Source organism: Podarcis tiliguerta (assembly GCF_965153285.1).
Source record: "Podarcis tiliguerta genome assembly, chromosome: 5".
NCBI lineage: Eukaryota > Metazoa > Chordata > Lepidosauria > Squamata > Lacertidae > Podarcis > Podarcis tiliguerta.
In genome coordinates this window covers 72126552-72153559 of record NC_139538.1, presented here as the reverse complement: position 1 = coordinate 72153559, position 27008 = coordinate 72126552, and the positions used below count along the sequence as shown (strand labels likewise).

The 27008-nt window shown below is 42.6% G+C and overlaps 1 protein-coding gene across 42 annotated transcripts in view; it reads right to left on the bottom strand.

The window, feature by feature from the left end:
* Positions 1-27008, bottom strand: part of ANK3 (ankyrin 3) — a 376227-nt gene that overhangs the window by 307503 nt on the left and 41716 nt on the right. For 5 of the 42 annotated variants that reach the window (XM_083439882.1, XM_083439841.1, XM_083439847.1 and 2 more), the window contains exon 1: positions 22727-23311. The exons of 36 other annotated variants lie outside the window; for them this stretch is intronic. In XM_083439882.1, coding sequence (XP_083296008.1) covers positions 22727-22789 — 63 coding nt within the window. In that variant the 5' untranslated portion in view covers positions 22790-23311. Of the gene's footprint in view, positions 1-22726; positions 23312-27008 lie in introns of those variants that run through there. One more of the 42 variants, XM_083439875.1, reaches the window with a different exon arrangement.

Sequence of the window (27008 nt, the reverse complement as noted above, 5' to 3'; positions counted from 1 at the left end):
ATGCCTCTATAAAAAGCTAGTGTGTGGCCACATTAGAAAAACTGCACACAGCTCTGGTTGCCACATTTCTGAAGAAACAGAAACTAGCAACCAAAATGATCAGGGGGTTGAAGCTGTTTTCCTACAAGGTGACCAAGAGGAAGGGACGTAACAGAGGTTTATAAAAGTAAGTACTGTGCAGAGAAAGTCAAATTCTCCCCATGCCCCCCAAAATCTGTCACCCAATGAAAGTGGTGTGAGGCAGATTTGGGACACGCACAAAAAATGTTATTTCTTCGCAGAACTCATAACTAACTAAGGGAAGTACTGGCAGCCACTGGTTTAGGTGGCTTTTTAAAGTAGCTTAGATACATTCATCAAGGATAGATCTATCAATGGCTGTGTTGAGACGTAGGGTTTATTGTGTTAGTTTCACTGGTGATAATGCTGGCACTTTTGTCCCAATTTCTAACACTCCTTTTACACTGCAGCATCTGTTGCATTATGGAACTGTGGATTTTTGTTGGTTGATATACAGTTAAGTGACAATAAAGAAAAAATATGCTATGATGCTGCCCCAAATTTCATCATTTGTGCAGCAGTGGAATGATGGTGCAAAACTCCTATGATTTTCCAGATTAAGGAGGTTGCAAATGAGTCGTCCCCGTCCCTCAGGAAATTATTAACATGGAAATGAGCACTAAACTTCCACTAGATTTCCAAAACTGGCTTTCACGTGGTGTGAAACATCAGGTTAAATGTGAAAATTAACAAGTAAGGAAACATCAGGGGGGGAATAAAGTGCCGTCTGAATGCAGCCAGTGTGTTTACCACAGCAGCTTATTGAAATTTGAGTGTCCATATGCTTTTTAATATCAGTTACCACAGGACAAACAATGGGCATCTCATTGGCTACACTGCAAACAGGGCTCCAAACTTGATGAAGGGGTGTGTGTGTATATATGGAAACAAACTCTCCTGTGCCACCTTGAATACTGAATCATTACCTAAATTTGCTTTGCTCTTCTTTCAGCTCGTACCACTTTATGATTTTGTAGCTGTGTTCCTGTCTATTTGAATTTCAGATAGTCTGAATTATTTTGAACTCTCTCAGGTCACATGTAAGGATGCACTATTTTCTGCATTCTTGTTAGACATCGCATTGATGAATTCTTATTCGCGGAGATTTGTGCCAAATAAGTTTCCAGCTATTTACAACACTTCCCACTTCTTCTTCTTCTTCAGTATGCCACTGTGGGTTGCCTTCCTTCAAAACATGTGCTACAGATATTGCAGTTAGGGATAACCCAGTTAGCAAAGAGACAAGCGTGGGGGGTGGGGGTTGGTAGGAAAGTTGTAATGGAGGAGGTATAAGGTTAGCTATACAATCATGAAAATACAATTCCTTATAAAATACAGTATTACAAAGCCTGACACTAACCATTCTAAATCTCTAAGCTATAAAGTCACTCAATTTAAAAAAGCGTACACAGTAACAGCTAAAACACAATCAACCATACAGCTTATTTGACGGGGAAATGCTTTTAAAACCAGAAACATTTTCAGCATCCTATGGTAGTACGGAAGGTGCCAAACGAATCACCCAAGAAACAGCATTCCACAAGATGGGTGCTAATGTTGAGGAGACTTTGCTCCACATACTTGTCAATCATACCAAAGCAGGGGGATGGGTCTGATTGGAAGAAATGGAAACCAACATATTGGCAAAGGTGCTCTCTAAGGTATACTTAATTCTACACACATGCACAGACACACACATTTGCCAATAGTATAGAAAAACCAAGATGGAATTTCACTGCATTTCATAGGATAAAACTCATGGAGTAGAATAGCTATCACCCAAAGCTAATAAAGACAGGAAAGAGCAGAACTGCAAAGCACTTTATCTTCCTCCCATCTGAATCAGATGTGTTGGAGGGTTGTATGAAAGCCCAGAACAAGTTTAGGGTCTGCACAGGGTTGGGGGGCATAGGAGAGGGTGGGAAAGTCTCATTGCACTAGCGGTTCTTGTTTCCTCTGCTCACACTCCACTTAGCACTATGCTGAATTTCCACCCATTGTATTTTAGAGTTGGAAGAATCCTAGTCCCTGCTCAGTCAAGGTCCAACAACGCAGGATGCAAGGATGGCATCCACGACAGGTGGCTGTTCGGCCTCTGCTTCAATATCTCCAGTGAATGACAGCCTGGAACACTTCCCAAGGTTTTTTGCTCTATTTGTTATTTCATCTTGATAATATCCTCTGTAAAAAAATGGCCTTAGTTTGAAACATGTCAGGCCAGAAACTCTTTTTTTAAAATAACAAAACAAAACAAAAATAAGTGTATTTCATGCCCACTTAAAAAAAATAAATTTCTTATTGTTTTCTGTAATAAGAGGGTTTGGTCTTCCAGCTTATATTGCACAAGATTGGAATCTTCCTGCCATGTACACAGCTCCAAACATTTGCTGTTTGGCAACAGAAGCCAGTGCAGGAAGAAGAGAGGGATTCATGCTTTGTCGAGCTTTAAGGAGAGAGAGCTAGAAGACAAATGATGGAGGAACACAATAATTTTGCTTGTCTTTGTGCCAGGTGTAATACATGCTAAGCAGCCATCTGTTGAGACCCAATAATAAGGCCGACCAACTTTTGATTTTAAAAAGGCTGATACCTGAATAGGGTGATGAGCAAGACCCCAAGACAGGTCAGGGGGTTGAGCCTGGTGGACTCAACCAGGTGTAAAGCCATGGGCAAAAGTTTGTTGTCTGCTCTTGTGGGTAGTGCTGGCAGAGACACTGGACTGAGCCTGTGCTTGTATTTTAGCACAGGGTGAAGGGGAGGCACAGAGAAGCGGATCTCAAAGCAACCCACTCAGTTGCCACCACAGATCTGCTACACTGCTCTGCTGACACTCCTATTACCTCACTCAGCCCCAGAAAGCATTTGCAGCCAGGGAGCAGGTGATAGTTATGGAGGAAGCCTGGGCACACCCACGCACTGTGCAATCCTTAGCGTACGGGAATGCACAGTTGCACACACACTGTGCTGAAAAGCTGCTGCTGGCTCTTCCTCCAAAATGTCTGGCAATTGCCTTTCAAACAAGAATTCTGCCTTTCAAACAAAACAAAAATACTGGCAGCTGCGCCAGAGACATAAGAACAGCTGGACTGTTTTTGTTTTTCTGGTTTGCTGGCAGCCATACCCAAGCAGCTTACCCAGTCTACTGCAGACTATTCTAGACTACATTCTAATTTGCCAGAAAACGGGGGGGGGGGGTGCACCAATCAAAATCAAGTATGCAAATAGCAAATCTATGTCTCCTTGACAAGGCTCAGAGCACCTGACCGTACTTAGTGGAAAACAATGATCAGACTACTAAAGATGTAGAGGAAAATGCAACGCACAAATGAGAGCAACAGTGGATAAATAACAACTCTGAGCACTTTTAGAAGAGAAGCAAAAACGGGCAAAATGCCAATTGCATATTTTCCTTCGCATCAGCAAGCTGTATACAAGAAGCATCTTCTCCAGGTATTATGAAGAAAACCAACTGCTCGTGGCCAGGAGAAAAACGGTCAATTAGACCAGGGATGGAGAACCTGTACCCCTACATATAAATTTCCACTCCCAAGTATAGAACCAAAGTTTGAAGAATTTGAGCTCTGAAAACTAGATACGCTTCAAAACATCAATGTTTATGTTGGGGGGAAATGGATGTTTAAATGTTAACATGCAAATCCGAAATGTGTGAAACTGAACTGTGGCTCCAAAGTCATGTTTTGTGCCCCATGTTTAACTGAGCTGTAAGATTTCCCAAGGATTTCCTGACTATTTCTAAACATAAAGGCTGAGCAGGTGAGAAGCAGACAGGCATGAAGCGCTAGCCCTAAGTAGCATCATCAGTCTTGTACTCCAAAGCTCCTTTCACAGCAAAAAAAGAAACACCTTTGCATTTTGGAGCTGGGGTTGCTATCTTATCTGGTCAAATTTTTAAACTCCATTCAAAAGACTGTCCCTTTCTCTCTCACCCCCACCCACCCCCACCAGGGGCGAATGAAGGCATCGTGACACCTGGGGCGGGGCGTCGCTACCTAGGGCACATGTGCGGCATCGCTATGTACGACGCATGCACCGTATGTAGCAATGCCACACATGCGCTGTACTTAGCGGTTCGCCAGTGGCACCGCTCCAGCACCATATGGACGGTGCCAGAATCCTCTGCTCACGGCTGCAGCCACGAACAGAGCATCCTCCACATGTGGCTGTGGCGGTGGCGCGATGGCTGCTCACGCCACTGCGAGCCCCCATGGGGTGCCGTCTTGTCACCCCCACAGACATGGCACCCGGGGCGCACCCCCCCCCCATTGCGATGGCACTGACCGCCACCCCTACCAACCCCTGAAGTAGTCAGTTTTAATGTGACACATTTTTGGAGCTCTTCATATGTCCACTGTTCAGGTTCACTATCAAGTGCCAGGCATTCCAAGCACTTAGGGGGCCGGGGCAATTTTGCATAAGAGAAGAGCAAGAGAGCAGCAGCAATTTGCACCCTGCGTAAATTATGTTACCCCAGCTGCATGACAGTACATACTGTTTTGGCACCAGGAGAGCAACAGTAACCTTTCTATCACCCTGGGAGAGATCAGATGAACACTAGCTTCCAGACCACACAACTAGCTTCCAGACCACAGCAAGCAACTGGCTCAGGAAGAATAAGTGAGAAGAGCAGGTTTTTATGGCTTCCTGGAAACCACGGCTAGCCACTGCTGGAAACATAATGCTGGACTTGATGGAACCTGAACCTGGTCCTGGTCCAGCAGGCTCTTATTCTGTACATTTGTACTCTTCTACCTCTTAAGGTTGCAGCAAATGATGTGGAACAAGCCCTGCATCCCGCCTGGAGCCAACATATCCCTGATAAAGCTCTTAGCGCGAAATGTAGAAACCGCTAAGTCATCTGGCACTGCAACCCCGGCTATCTTTCCCCTTGGACCCATTTGGCATTTTTTGCCAAGTGGAGAGATATTGCATCTTTCCTGTTATTGCCTAAGTCTTCACATTGCAATTAGAAGACGACAGCTTTGTTGGATGTCAGCAGGAAACAATAAACCTCAAAACAACCTACACAGCCCCTAGATATTTCTCGAAGCCCTTCGTAAAATTTCTCTGATATCTCGAGTCACTGCAACTCATTTTCAGAGCTACAGGGCTTTCTTCTGTGAAAAAGCCAGGAAGATGACAGCATGCAGCTGATTAGCAACTCATTAGAAGTTAAAACGAAAATGCAACTTGAGAGTTTGAAGGGCGGGGTGGTTCCTTGTAAGATCAAGGCAAGCTGCAGAACTCGGGCAACAGCTACCGTATTTTTTGCTCTATAAGACTCACTTTTTCCCTCCTAAAAAGTAAGGGGAAATGTGTGTGCGTCTTATGGAGTGACTGCAGGCTGCGCAGCTATCCCAGAAGCCAGAACAGCAAGCAGGATCGCTGCTTTCACTGCGCAGCAATCCCTCTTGTTCTGGCTTCTGAAATTCAGAATATTCCCCCCCCCCTTGTTTTTCTCCTCCAAAAACTAGGTGCGTCTTATGGTCTGGTGCGTCTTATAGAGCGAAAAATACTGTGGTCCAACACAATGGCTGTGTACATGCATAGTGGGGAACCAGCAGGGGGTGAACTGTGATACAGCACAGATAACCAAAAGCCAAACTATCAGCCCAGGGAAAACATTCAACATCTGGAACCACCCTAAAAGAACTACACAGTATGGCTGACGTGGCGCTGCTGTGAAAAACAAAAGCCCGGCATTCAGTACTTGTGTTGGTGTCCCATATTCCTTAGCCCCACTTGCCTGTGTAATTTCCCCACCTTTGGCAGGAGCAACCAAAGATGTGGAACAGGGCTGTAGAAACAAGGTGATGTCACAACATAAACATACCTAACATTGCAGGAGGAAGGAGAATTTAAGATGGGGGAGTTTGTTTTTGGCAGCAGCACTGTGATGAGCTTAGCATGTAATTCTGTGCTAAGGAAAGAGCATATAGTACACCTTCCAAGGGAACAAATCACACCTCAGTGGTACAGGATGTGTTTCACATGCAAAGGACCCCAAGATTTGATGCTGAACATCTCCATGTAGGCCAACAAAAGACTCCTGTCTGAAACCCTACAGAACCATTATATGCCAATGTTGACTTGGTATAAGGCAGAATTCTAAGCCCTAGCCAAAACAGAGTTAATTAATGCAGAATATTTTGAAGATTCTTGTAGGATTTTGATATTGGGACGCGGGTGGCGCTGTGGGTTAAACCACAGAGCCTAGGGCTTGCTGATCAGAAGGTCAGCGGTTCGAATCCCCACGACGGGGTGAGCTCCCGTTGCTCGGTCCCAGCTCCTGCCAACCTAGCAGTTCAAAAGCATGCAGTGCAAGTAGATGGTGGAAAGGTAAACGGCGTTTCCATGCGCTGCTCTGGTTTGCCAGAAGCAGCTTAGTCATGCTGGCCACATGACCCGGAAGCTGTACACCAGCTTCATCGGCCAGTAAAGTGAGATGAGCGCAGCAACCCCAGAGTCGTCCGTGACTGGACCTAACAGTCAGGGGTCCCTTTACCGTTACCTAACTTACATTACTTATTGTATTCATTGCAATAAGACATTCCCCCCCCACCCACAAACATGAAACTATGCCCTCTCTTATGCAGATGGCTTTATATATACATTTTTAACTAGGTCATCCACTGACTTTACCTAGACGGCATTTCAAAACACAATTCTTTTACTAGGATTAAATAAGCAGGAAACCTCAGTGCCTAGGACTTGCCGATCGTATGGTCGGCGGTTCGAATCCCCGCGGCGGGGTGAGCTTCTGTCGTTCGGTCCCAGCTCCTGCCCACCTAGCAGTTTGAAAGCACCCCTAAGTGCAAGTAGATAAATAGGTACCGCTTTATAGCGGGAAGGTAAACGGCGTTTCCGTGTGCGGCACTGGTGCTGGCTCACCAGTGCAGCTTCGTCACGCTGGCCACGTGACCCGGAAGTGTCTTTGGGCGGCGGCGGCGGCTCCCGGCCTCGAGTGAGATGAGCGCACAACCCTAGAGTCGCTCACGACTGGCCCATACGGGCAGGGGTACCTTTACCTTTACCTTACCCCTTTGTGATCGGGAACACTTAAAACGGTGTTTTTTAGCAGATCCCCTAAAAATCAGCAATTTTGACTTAACACATTCCATTTTCCATTTGAATGTCTTTGCACCTTTTTGGTCTGACAACTGTTTTTATGTGCAGGGGGCTAGGTTTTAGACACATGATGTGTATATGTGGGTGTGTGGGTGTGTAGTATACAAGGACTGAAGAGGAGCATGTGGCTTGAATAAAAAAAAGAAGGACATAGGTAGTGATGGTAAAAAGAAAGAAAAACAGAAATGAAAAATCCCATACAGCCAAAGGCAGGAGGGGTTCTGTGATACTGCTGTCAGTAGAGTAGGGTGGGCACTCAGTTTGCTAATCCCTACCCCCAGTGCTTTTTTTCTGGGGGTATGCATATCCCTAAACATTTTGTGAATCTAAGTTTGGCCTCATTGAGGGGCAGTATTTAAATATGAGTAGGAGAATGAGAATACCCCTAAACATTTGTTTAGAGAAAAAAAGCACTGTCTACTCCCAAAAAGGAAACCAAACAAGGGTGTTTTGTTCTGTTTTTTTGCTAAGACTCTATACCTATTTTATATCATTTTAGCTGTCACGGGTTCCCCAAAGAACCCTCAGCTTAAGTTTGATGAGGGTGCTGAGAATTCTTTGCTAGAGATGCTGACCTTCCCCGCTTAAAGAACTACATTTACCAGGATTCCTTGGGAACAGGGAATGGCTACCCAACAAGTCTGTAACTTGAATACAGTACAGACTTGAATATAGTAATTTAGATATCCTCTTATTGGTTCGCTCCCGCTAAGATTCTACCACACTTAGCACAGATTCTGTCAGCAAGAAGGAAAAACAGATTAATTCTGAATTTAGGCAAATACATTATTTTTATACCTTGCTCCTTTTCCAATATCCCTTTAATGTGATAATCCTGCATCTCTCAGTTGATGGATTAGCATACTCAGTCTGAAAGATGTGTTCCCTCCTCTTCATGCATCTTTCTTATCACAAGCTAAAGCGGATATTAAAAACTAAAACTAGGTTTCTTCTCCCTTCCCTTTCCCAGTGATTCTGGTATCAAATCCATGAAAAATGTGTTGTTTTGACTTGTAAACTAAAACAAAAATCCATTGTGGTGCCTTGGGTATGATGGATTTTTTTTTATTATTCCTATGTGCGGCCTTACTTTCAAACAAAAAAAAGGAGACTCAGATGAAATATTATGAAGAGAGACAGTATTGGCTTTGTTGCACAAGTTCTGTACTATGATACTGATAATAATTAAGGCATATAATATATTCAGGCCAGGCAACTTACTTTATTCCCTGCACTTCAGCAGACTCAAACAAGCTAACAAGCTCCTGGATTAGAGCCCAAAGTTATCACAATACAGTCATACCTTGGAAGTCAAACGGAATCCGTTCCAGAAGCCGGTCCAACTTCCAAAATGTTCAAAAACCAAAGCATGGCTTCTGATTGGCTGCAGGAAGGTCCTGCAGCCAATCAGAAGCTGTGGAAGCCCCGTAGGACGTTCAGCTTCTAAAAATAGTTCACAAACCAGATCAGTCACTTCCGGGTTTGCAACATTCGGGAGCCAAAACGTTCGCGAACTAAGCTATTCAATTTCCAAGGTACGACTGTATGGCATTGTTTTGTGATGATGCTAAATAGAGAAAAAAAGTTCTTAAAATATGAGTTGTATATGTGCTTTGATTTGTTCAACACACACACAAAGTTTAACTGGTATTCTGAAGATCCCAGAAATTTATGTGGTCAGAGAAAGAGAGAGAAAGAAACACAGAGAATCACTGATCCATATATTCATTGGTGAATGATGGCATCTGTGGATTTCCTTGGTCAGTTGGAACTTGGAATTCATGAAGCTTACAGCATTTTAGTTTCAAAGAAGGAAAACTGAGGTCTGCGAAGGGAAATTCTATGAAAAGCTGCTAAAATCATATGCATACTCTACAATTCTATGACACTATATACAGGCAAGCAGAAGGCTTGTTCTTTTGGTGAGAACAGGATCTAGTGCATATGTAACATGTGAAGCTCTCTTAACTAGGAATGGATTGCAATGTCTGTCCCTTCATATCTCCTTTCCTCTGCACAGTAAATTCGCACACCTTTATCACTCAACATTATCTGCACTAGTGTTTACCGTGGTTAGGCTAACCATATCTGACAATATTCAGAAACAGCTTTAAATTGTTGCCACAGTCAGCTGATGTATCACTTAGCCATAGTTAAGTTGGGTCTGGCTACTCCAATCTCCCAAAATGGGTACCAGATGCAGCTCCTGCCAGCATACTCAGAGCTTCCTACAGTGTGTGCTTGAACAAGCAACCATTTTAAACATGCAGGTTCTAAGTGGTACATTTTTGCTGCACATCATATGGAGCATGCTGTAGGTGCAACATATGAGGTGGTCCTCTAACAAGGCTATCTATTCTCCATTATTTTTCTTGGCTCGCACAAAATAGTTGAGAATTGGGGCCAAGTACAGAAGAGCGCTACATTTTGCAGCAAACACGAATGGAACACCCTTCACCCACTCATTCAAAAGCTGAGTGTCAATGAGAGCTAGTGAACATTATTAAGCATAATTAACCTCTGCTGTTCATTTCAAACTTTCCGTTCAATCTGCAGGTCTTAAGGCTTCTCACACACCAGTTACAAAAAAACCACATCACTTGGTGTTGAGGTCCACTTCTTTCACCCGAAGTCTCAATAAAATGTTTGCTGTCTCAACAATATGTCACCAAGGAATGTACTAGTAATGACATAGTGATAACAACTTTGAAAGGTGTGATGGAAAGAAAGCAGGCTGAATGAGAGCTCTATTGAACACCAGGGGGCGATAAAGAAAAGGAATCTGACTCACCACACATGATGGGTCAAAACCTCTTTGCTATCAGCGTTAGTAATGGAGGAGCAGACACATATTAGCAAGTGAATTGAGGACAAAAAACAAAATGATCTTTTTGGAGTTCAGCATATCTGGCATACAGCTTGGAGCACTGTGTCTTTTGCTGTTGTTTATTACGTTTTTTACAAATAATATATTGCTAATAACTGATTACGTAGATTGATACACGCCAGGCTAGAGGCATAAATCAAAGGGAAAGTCATAAAGATGAAGCGGAATAGAGCACATGCACAATTTACGCAACATATACTGTATTGCAGTAAATGAAATATTGATCATTTCTAGGATTTGCTCCATTGCAGAGTTTTTGAGGATACCCTAAGCCAGCAGTACAAATCTAGCTGTTTGACTCATTTAGAGTACCTAATATTGAACTATGCCAAGTGTAAATGCTCATTCATCTAATTCATTGGGAGGAGGAAGTCCCATCACATGCTACTTCAAACACAACATGCTGGGAAATATATTACAGCTGCTATCATTTCAGTGAAAAGAGATTTATTTTCTCTACTTTTTTGAATTCTCATGATTCTACTCCTTTATCTTCTTTTATATCTTTAACCTCTATCTATTCGCCTCGTCCTTGAAAAATAAAAACACGAAAAACTCACAAGTTGTCTAGACACAACTGTGATGTAACTACTGTCTATCTTCTCAGTTTTCCTTCCAAAATATTGGACTGTACAGTACTATCTGAGCAGGTGCACTCACATGTCACGATAAACCAGGGTTCCTGACTTACCATGGTTTTTTCCCAGTCAGCCTTAAGACAGGGCTTGTTTCACACTTCACAACAATTTGATGTGACTGGACGGAGGGCAAAAGGTCCATAGTGGTTATGTGACTTGTATAACAGAAATACACCACTATCACACCAAGAAATATGGACTAAACTAGGAAAATAACAAACTCTTTGGCTGCTACTCCACCAAATCCACACTTTCCTGGCTAACCCAATTACCAGTAAGGCAGCCCAATGACCACTAGACCCATTTGAAAGAATTGTAATATCCACAGAAGGACAAGGTCCAGGTATAACATGCACAATACTGGATTCAGTTGACCCTATTAAACATCAGTGGGAATGCAATTTCAGCTGTGAACTTGACCCAGGTCAGTGGAATAGAGACCCCACTAGAATAGGGACAATAGAGAATAGGGACCAAAACCCCTTTATTTTGGCAAGCAGTAGAGTATTGACCCTAAGAAGCTGGCAACGATCCATCCTGTCAACTCACCATGTTGTTGGAGGGGCTGTTCTACACCTGGTACATTTTTCCACATGTGGTGGGAATGTACAAAACTCCAGCCTTTCTGGAATTTGATATTCCAAGAAATTAATAAAATAACAAAACTATTCAAAGTTGAACCAGAATTAGCTTTATTAAATATATTTCAGGACAACAATCTGGATTTACATAAAAAATAATTAACAAGCAATTTATTGTGGCTGGAAAGACCTTTCTGGCACAATAGGCAATTGGTACAAAACAGTTTGGGAGAAAGCCCTCCTTGAGAGATTAACAAATAAACTATGGTTGACACATGGACAGAAAGACAGTTTTCTCTGGTGTGGTTTAATTTAATAACATATGTCAGTATTCCAGAAAATGAACAATCCTCCCCATCAGCATTTGTCTCAATCTGGCTGATCTAAATTTAAATTTAAACATAAAATTATTTTCTACACTTTGACCCTCCTCCCACGTTCATCAATATACCAACACTTTATATTGCTTCATTGGTAAATGGCTATTACTCATACTTAATCTAAGCACTACCAGAAGAACTCCTGATTAGGCATTTAGCTATGCAATGTTGAATGTTATCTATTAACTGGAAACGATGGAAACGATGCCTTATGAGGAACGGCTAAGGGAGCTGGGCATGTTTAGCCTGGAGAAGAGGAGGTTAAGGGGTGATATGATAGCCATGTTCAAATATATAAAAGGATGTCACATAGAGGAGGGAGAAAGGTTGTTTTCTGCTGCTCCAGAGAAGCGGACACGGAGCAATGGATCCAAACTACAAGAAAGAAGATTCCACCTAAACATTAGGAAGAACTTCCTGACAGTAAGAGCTGTTCGACAGTGGAATTTGCTGCCAAGGAGTGTGGTGGAGTCTCCTTCTTTGGAGGTCTTTAAGCAGAGGCTTGACAACCATATGTCAGGAGTGCTCTGATGGTGTTTCCTGCTTGGCAGGGGGTTGGACTCGATGGCCCTTGTGGTCTCTTCCAACTCTATGATTCTATGATTCTATGAACTGTGTTCTATCCTGTTTTCCCTTTTTTGTTTAAACCAATAACTTATACACTGACCACTAATAATGAACCATGTGTTGTAGGTATTACTGCAAATTTGTTGTGCCATTTCTGTGATATACAAATGACATCAGAAGGCTTGGTCTATTTATTTGTATCATTTATTATGCCTATGATCCTTGTGTATAAAACTCAATAAAAGGTTATTTTAAAAAAAACCAGTTATAGCAGTTTCCTGTAGAAAGATTATCTGCAACTTTCTTCCAGTGATCTTTCACTTCATTCTCTCTCTCACCTTTCAGGATGTTTTCATGCTGTGCCTTCTTGGCTCTCATGCCATTCTCTTAAATTAAGGTTTCTAAAACTGTTTGTCAGCCCAGCACCACCTTCTGCTATTTTCTCTTTGTCGTTAGATTTTCCTGCATAATTTTGCTTTTTTGCTCTAACCCTTATTTATACCTGGCTTTTCAATATCAGCGTGTAATAAAGTGGATATGTAATGTGTGTGTGTATGAACAATAGACCATGGATGAACATATTTTAAAAAACAAAACGAATCAGAACAACTATTTTAAAGGCAGATAAAAACAGCCACAAGGCAAATAAATACAAACTGACATCCTTATTTTTAAAAGGGCCTAATGAAACACCATATTCTTGCCATGTTCAGCTTTGTCTAGGTTGTATTCTTTGGCTACAAAAATTCTAGGCAATGTTTTAATTCTTTCATATCCTAGTTCTTGCAGTGTCCTCCTTCGCAGTCGTCCTGTTTCCCATTCAACCTCTTTAATCTGCTGCTTAGCTTACCTATTCAGCTTCTCCTTTCACTCACTTCTTTCTCCTGAGCATTCCAATTTTAAGTTCCTTCTTTCAATTTACAAGTGTTTTCCATTGCTCCTGCTTATATTCATCTCTTCTTTTGCTCACAGCTGTGTAGGACGGTATAAGAAACTTGATGTCCTCAATATGTTGTTGGACTCCAGTTCCCATCAGCCCCAGCTAGCCAGTAGATAAGGATGATGGGAACTGTAGTTCAGCAATCTCTGGAGGACCACAAATTCCCCATCTCTAGTGCAGGGATTGGGGTCTTGGCTCATTACCCTGCATGCCCTTTCCCTAAGCATTCCCTCAGTAAGACCAGGTAGAAGAAATCTGCGTAAGCCTTTTGTAGCACAGGATACATTCCTGGGTTACTAGTCCACACTCACTGTCTTCATTTTCATCAACACTTTCAAACACAAACAAGAGAATTATCTAAAGCAGGACAACGCGTAAATAATCATAATCATATGAAATAGACAGCCAGCTAAGAAACCATGAAAAGCAAAGACTTCTGTGACAAGACTTCCTTACTGAATTCATTAGTGTGTCTAGGCTTGGCTAGGATGCTCACTCAGGTCTGAAATAACTACATGCATCACACTTAATTCAAAATTTACCATCTTCCCAATATTTAAATGAGGGGCTTCTCCAGCCAACATTTTTGCCAGCCTCTTCTGCTTCCCGTATCTACCAACATCATTATATATCCTGGTGACATCTGAATCAGGAGAGGCTGTGCTGTCTCTGGACCACTGCCCGGACACAGTGGTGAAATTGATGAGGTAAAGCAAGCTGAGCTTGAATCCTGGCAAGAAGGAGGCACTGTGGGTGAGTAGCTCCCATGTCTGAGAAATTGCTCAGTTGCCTTCTCTGGATAAGGGCTGAACTGCCAGCAGGTTTGCAGTTTCTGGATGCTTCTGGATCCAACTCTGTCTCTAGAGTCTCAGATAGCCTCAGTGGCTAGAAGTGCCTTTTACCAACTGCAACTGGTTTGACAGCTACAGCCATTCTTGATCTGGGAAAGCCCTGCCACACTGCTTTATGTGTTGGCTCCTTCAAGACTGGATTACTGCAATGTGCTTGCCAGCATATAACACCTGTGTTCAGAGAAGGCCAAGCCCAAGAAATTTTGGCCCCTGAGGTGAACCACAAAATGGCACCTCCCTCTCTGCCAGGGAAGAAGGGGTGAGTGCAGATCCATGTCAGGAACAAGGGGGAAAGCAAGGTCTACATCGGGATCTGCTGACCCTGTGAATCCTGCCGCCTACGGCAGTCGCCACACCTTGCCTCATGGGCTCAGAGATTGCATTGGCTGCCGATTTGTTACCGGACCAAGTTCAACGTGTTACTCTTAGTATACAAAGTCCTTAACAACTTGGGACCAGTTTACTTACAAGATCGCCTTACATCAGATATATGCCCACTCAACCACTACAATCAGCGGAACTGGCACTACTTGCAGGTGCCACATAATACCCATTCTGTATTTGTAATAACGTAATTTGTAATTAGTGTGGCAGCACCTAAACATTGGAACTCCCTGCCTGTTGAGATAAAGCAGGTGCCTTTCACTGTACTCTTTTCGGTGCCTGCTAAAAGCATCCTTGTTTAGACAAGTCTGTCCAGATGCTTAGAAAGTTGAGGCAATTTTAATCAGTATTAATATTTTAACTTTTGTATGTTTTAAAGCACGGCTGTAAAGTTTTCTTGATTTTATGGTTTTATCTGTTTGTGACCCATTTTGAGGGTGTGTGTGCTTTTAAGAATCAAGTGATACATAACTTTTATGAAATAACTATGCACAAACACACAAACAAAAAAACAAACACATATTGCCTGCAACAAAATGGTAATATTTGAACACTCCAAGCCTTGCATCCTTACATTGGTCGCTAACTAATTCATAAATTTTGTTAGGCTTGTGATGCTGTGTGTATCTCTAGTGCCCAATTCCCTGTATATCAGGCAGCTTTGTGAATGGAACTGGGGTGGGGTATGGCAACAGGAAGAGCCCAGGCAAGAGTTTAGAAGCAGGAAATCTCCAGCTACTGAGCCCCAACTTTCTACTTAAGGAAGCTTAATAACGCACCTTTCAGCTAAATTCCACTTGAAAAGAACATTTTAACTGCTCTCAGGCTTGAAACATTACCCAATGGCATTCAAGTGTTTAAGCACTTTTGCACATTCATGTGCAACAGCAAGATGCCTCATCACTCCAGAGGAGCTAGAGAATGCTAGCTTGGCACTATCAGACCTTGCAGAAAGCCAGCTCCCAGTATGGTGGAAGGGGCTGTTGCCAAGAACAGAGATGATGACTGCTAGAGAAGAGCAGGTCATAGACCTCTGCCCACCTGTCAATGAATGCATAAAAGAGAAGAGCAAGATCACACCCACTATCCATATTCTCAATCCGTCCCCTAACCAGTATAATAATAATATTATTATAATAATTTATTATCTATACCCCACCCATCTGGCTGGGTTTCCCCAGCCATTCTGGGCGTCTTCCAACAAAATAGTAAAATACAATGGTCCTTCAGATATTAAAAGGTTCCCTAAACAGGGCTGCCTTCAGATGTCTTCTAAAAGTCTGGTAGTTGTTTTTGCCTTTGACATCTGGTGGGAGGGCATTCCACAGGGCAGGCGCCACTACCAAGAAGGCCCTCTGCCTGTTTCCCTGTAACTTCGCTTATCACAGTGAGGGAACCGCCAGAAGGCCATCAGCGCTGGACCTCAGTTTCCAGGCAGAATGATGGGGGTGGAGATGCTCCTTCAGGTATACTGGACCGAGGCCGTTTAGGGCTTTAAAGGTCAGAACCAACACTTTGAATTGTGCTCGGATACATATTGGGAGTCAATGTAGGTCTTTCAAGATTGGTGTTATGTGGTCTCAGCGGCCACTCCCAGTCACCAGTCTCGCTGTCACATTCTGGATTAGTTGTAGTTTCCGGGTCACCTTCAAAGGTAGCCCCAAGTAGTGCGCATTGCGGTATTCCAAGCAGGAGATAACTAGAGCATGCACCACTCTGGCGAGACAGTCTGTGGGCAGGTAGGGTCTCAGCCTGCGTACCAGATGGAGCTGGTAAACAGCTGTCCTGGACACAGAATTGACCTGCGCCTCCATGGACAGCTGCGAATCCAAAATGACTCCCAGGTTGCACACCTGGTCCCTCAGGGGCACAGTTACACCATTCAGGACCAGGGAGTCCTCCACACCCACCCGCCTCCTGTCCCCCCAAAACAGTACATCTGTCTTGTCAGGATTCAACCTCAATCTGTCAGCCGCCATCCTTCCTCCAACCGCCTCCAGACACTTATGGAGGAATGATTATGAGGAAGATTTCCCTTTGTAAGGGACAAACTGTGTGTGGAGGCTCTTCCAGAAGTTATGTGGAACATGGGCAGGGTGTGTGTGAGAGAGAGGAATGGCCTCTACCCTGCACCCCCCCCCCTTATATATGCAGTAAAGTATGCACAAGGGTAGTGTCAATTATCTCAAGGGAATGCAGCTTGCCTAAGGCCACATAAGGAGCTGGCAGGTAAAACTCAACAGTTCCAAGGGCCTCAGCCATTGCTTTTCTTCCCTCCCCACCACAAAATAAAAACACCTAGTCACCACCCCCTAGTCCTTATGTGCGACCTGCCTCCTTTGCCACCACATCCTACAATTAATGGAGGGACTAGATGGGCCATTGGCCTCATCCAGCAGGCTCTTGTGTTCTTAATACTTCAGACCACTGCCTCCCTTTCATGTGCATCAATGTTACTGCAACACTACCAGCATCATGTTATTTTTCTGACGCATCGTTATCTTTGTATTGCTCAAATTTGTGATGCACGGACATAGTGGAGATATTTGAAACACACTGCTTCTCAGATCTACATTTTAAACTCATACTTCTTTACATCACACCAATTTCACAGAAGAAGGGAGAGAAGAGAAATTAATTTGCATATGCAAAGAACTCCAAAGACAGCCACCCTTGCCACTCATTTCACAGCTTTCAGATGCGATTCCAACATCTGTACCACTGTTATTTGCAAGGAATTATTTTATATAGTGCAATCATATGAAGAATTCTCATACAATTTCATCCAACAGTATCTGATTACCGTTCAGCTCAAAGGAAGAGTTACTCAGCAGGATTGCAAGCCAAAAAGAACCAAGTAGAATATTTTGTGTTTGATGAATGCCAGGAACAAACAGTTTTACTCACTAGGCATTATTGAAATTATTAAAAGGCCACTTACCTTTTCAAGCAGAAAAATTACATATATGTTTAAGCTGCAACCCTTTATTTAGTCCAGCATAGTTCCCACTTAAGTCAACGGAACATCGGTGGACTACTGAAATATTTGACACTGTACACATCTCAAATGGGTGGTGGAGAGAGTCGGCTTCTATCACCTCTGTGTCTTTATGCTTCACCATGACATACTGGCATAAGTGTGTAAATACATGTTGATTCCAATGCACGCATGGCCAATATGCAAGATCTTGCACATACACCATACACATACACCATTTTAAGGAACAAGGATCATGTATTTGAGCAGTGTTTAAGGAATGAGTGCATGGGCTGAATTTCACACAGGACAGAGGAGTACAGAGGTGAGGCAAAAACAGGGTGGGGCCGGCTCAGTCTTGCTGCTCCATCCCATATGTTCACATTTGCAAATGTGTATATAGCCGTAACCCTAATGACCTGAAGATTACAACCTTGTACTCAAACTAACCAGATTCTTCCTTCTAAGAATTCTGAGGCTGAGGCTAGACATAGACTAAGCTAGACTCTTTCCATGCGCGCGCACACACACAGAGCGTTTGAAATTTGCCAGGCACTAAGCATATTTTGCACCTGGCTCTCGGCCACTTGCAACCAAGTGATGATGCCCGGGCGCCAGGATGGCGGCTGACGTCTCCACCATCTGGAGGTGCATGCCTAGGGATCCTTGCTTGTTTTGACACACTAGCAACACATCCTGCAGTATTCTATCTGTTAGATTTTATCACAATGAATCTCAGGAACCAAAAAGTCGTAATGAAAAATAAGACTTTTGAGGTAACTGGCCCAAAAATGGCAACTAGGCATTATTCCGTTTCAACGCATGTAACCCTGGTTTAAGGAGCCATTTTGCACTTGGCTTCTATACCTGAATTCTAACACTGCGACACATATCTAGTTTTCTAAGGGAATGCAGCATTCAGTCCTGGCATTTCCCACCTGAAGAGGCAATTTCCTGGAACAGCTTTACCACAGGATGAGCATTTTTCTGGTCCAAGACTTATAGTGCCTAATTTCTTTCTCAGCAATAACAAAAAACAAATCTGTTGATCAGAAAGCCTTATGGATTTTGTATTTTCAAACTAATTTTCAGAGTCAAAATTTAAAACATTGAATACTAATGGAATTCATTGTTTTAGCTTTAGTTTTAAATGTTTGGGAAGGTGTTCATGCTTTTCTGTAAGGGAGCAGATGGCACTGTGGTCTAAACCACTGAGCCTCTTGGGATTGTCAGTCGGAAGGTCGGCGGTTCGAATCCATGTGACAGGGTTAGCTCCTGTTGCTCTATTCCAGCTCCTGACAACCTAGCAGTTTGAAAGCATACCAACATGAGTATGTGGCAGGAAGGTAAACAGGAAACGGTGTTTCTGTGTGCTCTTGTCACGGTGCTCCGTTGTACCAGAAGCGGTTTAGTCATGTTGGCCACATGACCCAGAAAGCTGTCTGTGGACAAACACCGGCTCCCTTGGCCTGAAGCGAGATGAACACCGCACCCCACAGCTGCCTTTGATGGGACTTAACCATCCAGGGGTCCTTTACCTTTCCCCTTTACCTCATGCTTTTCCAGCAATGAACTCCCATTTGCGTCAGAAGGGTTGGTCTTGCCCTCAGGCAAGCTGCAGGGGCAGAGATGTCCATACCCATTTCAGAACAGCCTGGTTTGATAGTTTAAAATGGGGCTTGGGAAAATACAAGCTGCTTCTTGGTCTGCATGCCCTGCTGGGGTTGTGTTTCTGTTTCTTTGACCACAGCTTGCACTGCTTGGTGAAGGAAACTGTGCCTTGCCATGTTCATTTCTTCACTGGCAATTCTTATGTTTTAAAACCTCATCTCAGGGATCCTCAAGAGGCCTGGAAAGCACTTACCATGTCCATCCTACATCCCATAATCCATGTCTTATCTTCTGAAAGTAGATCTTGTGATCTTGTCATGCAGTACAACTCCAGGCCTGTCCATGCACCTCACCAGCCTTGGCATTGTACACATGTCGTAATGTACGAGCCCACCTCTGCCAAGCAACTTCTCCTGGTTCCAACAAGATTCTGGGCTTTTTCTTCTCTGCTCAACTGGAGCTCCAATCCTGCCTAATCAAGCATACATCTTGCCAGAACTTTGCAGCCTGGGGTTAATCCTGTACTAACCAGAGTTTGAATTTTGTTAACTAGTCTCCAAAAAAGACAGCCTATTCCTAAACGTGCTGAGCAGGTAAGACTTGTATCCTGATACAGCCAGATCATGACAAAATGAACTCAATAGAATCCTGCTCCCGCTACCCTTTTCTAAAATCTAAAACTAGCATGAGAGCTGCTGAGTAAATTTAAAACAGACTAACTCTTGCATTCTCTTCTCTGAAACTCTGGCGTAAGATTAGGAAGCACACAGGATGTGCCAAATATATCATGTGTGTATCATATCTCCATGCGTAAACAAACCACAGGAAAAGATGCTATTAAGTTGTTCTGGGTTCTGCTTGATTCTCCATTTACGGCATCAGGTTAGGGCACATCTACAGTGCCGTTTTATATAAAAAGTTGGCTCCTTAATTTACTTTCCAAAATTTTCTTGGAGGATTCTTTCAGTTCATTAAAGTAAGTGCTTCGAACTGTCAGTCATCAGCCCTCATCATCCAATGTATTCCAAGACTGAAAAACAGCAAAGTCAACAGGGATAATGGTGGAAGTCTTGCAATATGAAGGGGTAATTCCTTGCATGCTATGAAGGGTAATGGTTAGTCTTTGAAATAAGGGATTAATCCGGTTCTCTAATATCACTCTAATAGCAGCCCAGACATATCATTAGTATGACCGTCTGCGACAGATCCATTCCGCTCTATCATGTAACAAGATGAGGCATGAGAGCAAAATGCAATATTATGAGGCTCTCTAATCCATTTGAAAATAGAGGAGACTCCCTATAGGAGTAATGGATTCATAATTATACATTCCACTCTGTTGCTTAGATCCACTGTAGCATGATTACAAATATATTAGCAGGTAACAGTAGCAGGTACCCCCAAATATAAATATGCTCACAAGATCCTATCATAATTATTACTAGCTATGTAACATTTGCTCCCACCTCTCAAAAAAAAAAAATCACAACCACCTTTGAAGGGGCTTCAGCCATAGTGGACCTTTGAGGGGATAGGAGAGGAGCAAGAATTGCAATGGTGGAAACAAGTCGCTAAGGACACCATTCTATGTGCCTCAGTACTGGTATTGGTATAGGACAGTCTTCCCCAACCTGGTGCCCTCCAATGTTTTGGACTACAACTCCCATGATGTCTCACCATTAGCCATACTTGCTGGGGTTGATAGGAGTTAAAGCCCAAAGCATCTGAAAAGCACCCGGTTGGGGAAGGCTGGTATAGGACACCATGATGACATTGCAATCTCCGAACGAGACTGTGGAAGGAAAACAATGTCACGAATGACACAAAACATGTATACCGTAACGCTTTGTGGTTTTTGTGCTGTGAAGCTCCAGAAATCCATATGTGACATTTCAGTCACTTCCCCAAACCACAACCACCAAAATTCTTCTAATCTTGAGGAGGACATAACAGTAACCATCAGTTTCCCACTAAACAAAACATATTGAAAGATGGACATGAATGTGGCGATTTGTACCCATATTTCCTAGGAGAATTGGGTTTTAACAATTAGGTCACATCTACTGCAGGAAGAATGGGTTGAAGCCAATCCAAACAGCCTAATGCTGTGGATGTTTGCTTGGATGTAAATCCCACTGTGCTCAGCGGGACTTATTCCCAAGTAAGTGTGCATAGGATCACCACTGACTTAGTTACTCAGGGTTTGAAGACTTTTCATCTAAATACAGGGATTTTCACACTTACTATTCTATGCCACTTGACTTACAACAACAATAACTGTATAGCTGTAAACACAGGACAAATACTCTCTTTTATTAAAAACATTTATCTTTCAAAAAACCAACTCCACAGTGAGTTGTATTTCCTACCCTGGTGAGAAAACAGTGCCAGGCAGAAGCATTTTATATGCTACATGCAATAGAGATTACCCGTTCCAATGCTCTCTAGAGCATTTCCCCCCCTATAAGCAAAATCCAGAATATATTTGCAAAGAGCAGACACAAAAATAGATTATGGGGAGAGGAATGTGCTCGACTTCCTTCTAAAATGCTACGAACCACCTTTCAAATATTTATATATTTCTCTTCCCCAATTTGCTACACAGACAGTCCAACCTGTGGATCAGTTAAACCTCAATATCCCAAGTTACCTAGTCCAGCTGATTTATGCACCACAATCTAAGGCTGCAATACTTTCATGGAAGCAACTACCACTGAACTCAGTGGAACTCAGTTTAGAGAGCAAGCATGTTTAATCACACTCTTGGGCATTTTTATTCACAAGTAGGTTTCACTGGAATTGGAGCCTACCTCCAAATAAATGTATTTAGGAAGGGAGTGAGAGACCAACAAACTGAAGGGAACACATAGTCACTGCAATTTTTCACAGCTGCTTACTCCTAACTAATCCCACACATTTAAATGGCATGAACTGGCAAAGACTTGAGAATTTCAGCTACTCCCACCAGAAATCACCAAGATCACTATTTTTTAAATGCTCAGCATCTTATTTTTGCAAGCCAGTGCAAGTAACAACAGCAACAACAAGAGCCAATTTTGAAGGATCCATGTTATTCCGCACAACAAAAACCATTCTGGCAAATCCATCTAAGAACCACCTGTGTAGTTCTCTATGATAAAGAAACAACAACACATGACAAAAGCAGATTTCTGAACCAAAGTTGAATTTCATCACCATTCATTCAGCTACAGAATGTAAAAAGCAGATACTATACTAGCCAAGGCGTTGCCTGAAAAGGTTTTATATGATTTACACAAACACACACACATTTATTCAGAACTTAAAATGTTCGCAACAACATCTATTAGCAAGCCCACACTGTTGACAGGCAGAGTTTCTTTTAAGCTTTCATGGGGATGTTTGTTTACTCACTGGGTGTGGACGTAAAAGATTGCTGTAGTATATCAAAAAGCCACATTGTTTAATCATGCAGTAAGCAATTTGTTTCAGAATGCTCAGATATTTGAAGAACATAAAGCAATTGTGTTGCAACATTCTGTTTCCAGGAAGGGAACACGCCCATCAGCACCTAGCAAAAACAAAAGCATCCTCATTCTAGCATCTTCTTGGTTCCCTAAATTAAAAGACCCCAGAATCAAACCCTTTTTTGAACCTACGTGAAAAAAAGGAAAGAAAACCTTAAATAAGAATAAAACGTGCCGAAACCTTTTTGGGGAGTTTACCTTTTTGCCTTTCTTTTTCCTGTGAGTATGTTTTGCATTCTTCTCCTTTGCTTCTTCACTCATTTTTCAGCAAGTAAAATGCACAATCTATAGACCGCTACTTGTATTCCAACATCCAGAGTCACTGGAAATATCAGAGCATTGAAACCAAAGTCCATCTGCTGACGTTTCTCAGGCAAGTAACAGAATAAGTGCTGTTTAAACACAGCCACTGCTACTCCTGTAGAAGCTGGAACTGCTACTCAGAGCCTTGCTCGCGATTTCCCCAGCTCTCCCCACCCCTTCAGTTACAGAGCTGGGAGTTCAGATAAGCTACTATTCCAGTGAAAAAGCAGTGCTCCCCTTTCTTTTGTTGTTCTGCACTGACTGTTACCCCTGGGGTAAGATCTCGGCAAGATTTGGTAGCTTGTTCCATCCACGGTGCCTCCCCAGCCTCTAAATGCACAGAAATCAGCTGCAGATTGCTGACAGGTCTCAGAAGCTTTCACCAGCAGATGATTTGCTGTGCCTTGCAGACGGAGAAACTGAGCATAAATTGCTCCGATTCCCGAGAGCGCACAGCACCAGCCCATGTGTTGAATGTACTGGGGAACGCACAAACCAGATAAGGAAGCCTCCAAGAGAGAGAGAGAGAGAGATCAGGTGGCTGGTTCTCAATAATTACTACCACCAGGAAGATTTAAAACATTGTGTGTGTGTGTGTGTGTGTGTGTGTGTGTGTGTTTGTGTGTGTACACACATACATATATGATTATATGCACTAGACAGTCCTGCTGAATTAATGTTCAATTCTCATAGTTATCCAGCCCTACTCCTTTAGGCACACTTCAAATTACTTATATTAACATTAAGATTGATTACCCTTTCAATTATTTATCACATAAAAGCGCCAACTACTTCCATAAAACAGAGATTTGCAATTATTTGTATCTCCTAAGCCAGTCCCATGCCAGCATGTATTCATGACAGAAGATTGATAGACAATTTCTTCTCTTCCCTCCCCCCCCCCTTCTCTGATGTAGGTCTCACAGAGAAAGTGCTACATGCCTTGAGTTGTGGTATCTCCAAAGTCCGTGGAGGGTTTCTGGATCAAATTTCCACACACTGCTGACCTACTCAGCAAAATGTTTTGGCTAGATATGTACAGGTCTCACACAAACAGGGGGGGGGGGGAGAGTAGATGGAGAAACCATTCTATCACTTCTAGACCCCTACACTGTTAAAGAAATCTTTAATAAAAACATTCAAAATGGGTTGGGTAGAAATATACACTTACCCAGCACATTGGCTTTTGATGCAATGAAAATTTAAGAATTATCTTTAAATCCCTTATATACAGAAATAGCTTTAAATCCCTTATATACTAAAGGTGCTCTGCTGAATTACAGGCTTTTCAGCTCCCCCTTCTAGCAGCACCTTCCGGAAGCCCCCAAAGTTTTGGGGGCTCTACAGCAACACCCATTGAAGTATGGGGAGCAGCCACATGAAAATAATATGTGGTACGGCATAGGGGACTGCTATTTGAACACACATCTGGGGTGCGATGCAAAGATGCTACTGAGATTGTTTGTCCATGGTGTTATCCTGATCAATTTTTTCTGGTCTGTTTGTCTCCTCCCTACTCACACAGGGAAGAAACAAACCATGATTTCCTGGCTTGGAATTATGATCGAAGCATTATGACCATGGTTTGTTTTGCTTTGTTCTTGGTTTACTTACTCACTTGGCTTCTTGGAATAAGAAAAACACAATCCTTGATATGGAAATACTGCTAAGCAATGGCTCATGGTTTGTTTTCCGCATGTGCTAGTGGGGAGGAGACAAGCAGTGCAGAAAAGTGTGTTCACAGTAAACCACGAACTATGGTTTATCATTCCACCTAAACTGAGTCAGTGTAATGTTGTTCTGTATGATCCAGATTTGCTAATTAACACTAAGTCAAACCTTGTCTTAATATGCAGGTCTCCAGAGAGGAGATCATGATGGCTTTGATCCTCTTCCAATCTAGCTATTGCTATGCTGCTGAATCAAGTCCAAACACAAGCCCAAGTTCAGATGGCATGCTAAGCCAAACCATAGCTTCGCTCACAGCAACAGGACTAAAGGAGAAGCAAAGCAGCTGTGATCAGCTTTGCGGGAACCTGAGCACACACACACTTGTGCCAAACCATTGTTTGCTTATTGCTATGTGCAAACTGGACCTGCATGTTGTTCTGTAATGAACCATCATTTTCTCCCATTCTGTTTCTTCCTCATATATGTACCACCCTGTTGATTTGTTAAAAAAATAAATAAATAAAGGTGGTAATTGATAATACCATTGCATTCTTGCTTCTGAAAGCTTCTTCCTTTAATACTCCTATAGTACTTATTAGATTATTAAACATTGGGTTTCTATGAATATTGATTTTTTTATTTATTAAAAAAAGCACAATCAAATGGCACATGGGCAATAGCGGTTTCTGACTCTAAGTAGGTTACAGAAACATCTATTTTTGCTAAATACCAGAAGCCAAGTAACGTTAATATTTTCCTAAAATGGAGGGCAAATTGAAGAGAGATCTGTAATCTGAAACGCTGCTGACAATTGAGGGAACAATTAGATCTAGTTTTTATCAAGGTAATAAACCTTAACCTGAACAGATTGCAGGTGGAGACTCAAGTGACTGAATACTTCTAAAAATGAAATGAAATTAATCCCTGTAAATAGAAAACCTGATGTCAGACAAAAGGTTCGTGCCTATCCTTCCTCTAGTTTTCTGTGTGTATTGAATTCATATTTTTTGTGTGTGAAAACATTCAATTTCATGAGCCCCCACTTGCAGCCTGAAATAGTGCAGCCCAAATAAAGGTTTGACTACCTTGGTGAGAACTAAACCTTCGACAGCAGGGTTTTATGAAAGAGGAGCTTGTACAGAAATATGCAAAACCAGTTGTTATGTTTTCCTTTTTTAGGCCGGAAAAAAAAATCAAAACAAAACCCTAGTACTTTCCCTAGATTTGCATCCTTGCTTAGATGATATGTTGCAAAAGAAAGTGCTCTCTGCTGGCTGATTTGGAGAAAACACTTATAAATAAAGCTACGACCTCATTGAACGCATATATTCTAATTACGCTGCTGTGAACAACCTGGGAGGCCACTTCACACTTTGGGTGTAGCCTTAAAAGATCTTAGATGCGTACATCTAAAAATGTAAAGTGTGGGTAGAACACAACACATTTACAAACACACGCTGTGTACAAGTACAGCAAGCCCACAAATTGTGTTTGCTTTATGTACGTGATTGCAACCTTACGTGGTGTTGGGGGGATGAATAAATAAGTAAATGGAGAGCTAAGGAAACCCAACACTCTCTGCTCTACATTTATTTATTTACTTACTTCCCCCTTCCATCCATGCTTTGGGAAGGGGGTGAGAGGGCTCTGGCAGTGTCTCAGCGTAACTTTAAATATATTTCAGGTAAGTAGGATCCAACAGAGGGACACGGGTGGCGCTGTGGTCTAAACCACAGGGCCTAGGGCTTGCCGATTAGAAGGTCGGTGGTTCAAATCCCTGCAACAGGGTGAGCTCCCATTGCTTGGTTCCAGCTCCTGTCAACCTAGCAGTTCGAAAGCACGTCAAGTGCAAGCAGATAAATAGGTACCACTCCAGTGGGAAGGTAAACGGCATTTCCGTGCACTGCTCTGGTTTCGTCAGAAATGGCTTAGTCATGCTGGCCAGATGACCCAGAAAAACTGTCTACGGACAAACGTCGGCTCCCTTGGCCAGTAAAGTGAGATGAGCGCCACAACCCCAGAGTCGTCTGTGACTGGACTTAACAGTCAGGGGTCCCTTTACCTTTTTAGGATCCAATAAGTGTGTGAAGTGGCCCTAGCCCTTGCAAAAGAATTACTTAATAAATGCACAGTGATCTTCCATCACACATTGGGGCTTGTTTTAATACTTCTAGAACCCTATATACATTTACAATGATTTCTGGAGTGGGAATTTTATATGCAGACACCTTGTTCATTTATTACAATTATTTATACCCTGCCATTCAGCATACAGACCCTTCCAAGGCAGCTTACCACCATAACACAATATTAACATACTTTAAAGCCCTTGGGGCACTTCCTGCAGGCTAGTTGATGGTAGAGTGTGGGGTGCAAAAAGAAAGTACAGTTGACTTTTGCCTGCCTTCCTCTCTTTTCCCCAAGAGAAAGCAACAATGCTACATTGCTTTTATCAAAGAAACAATTCATTGGGTCAGGAATCATTATAGGAAACTGATTACAATTA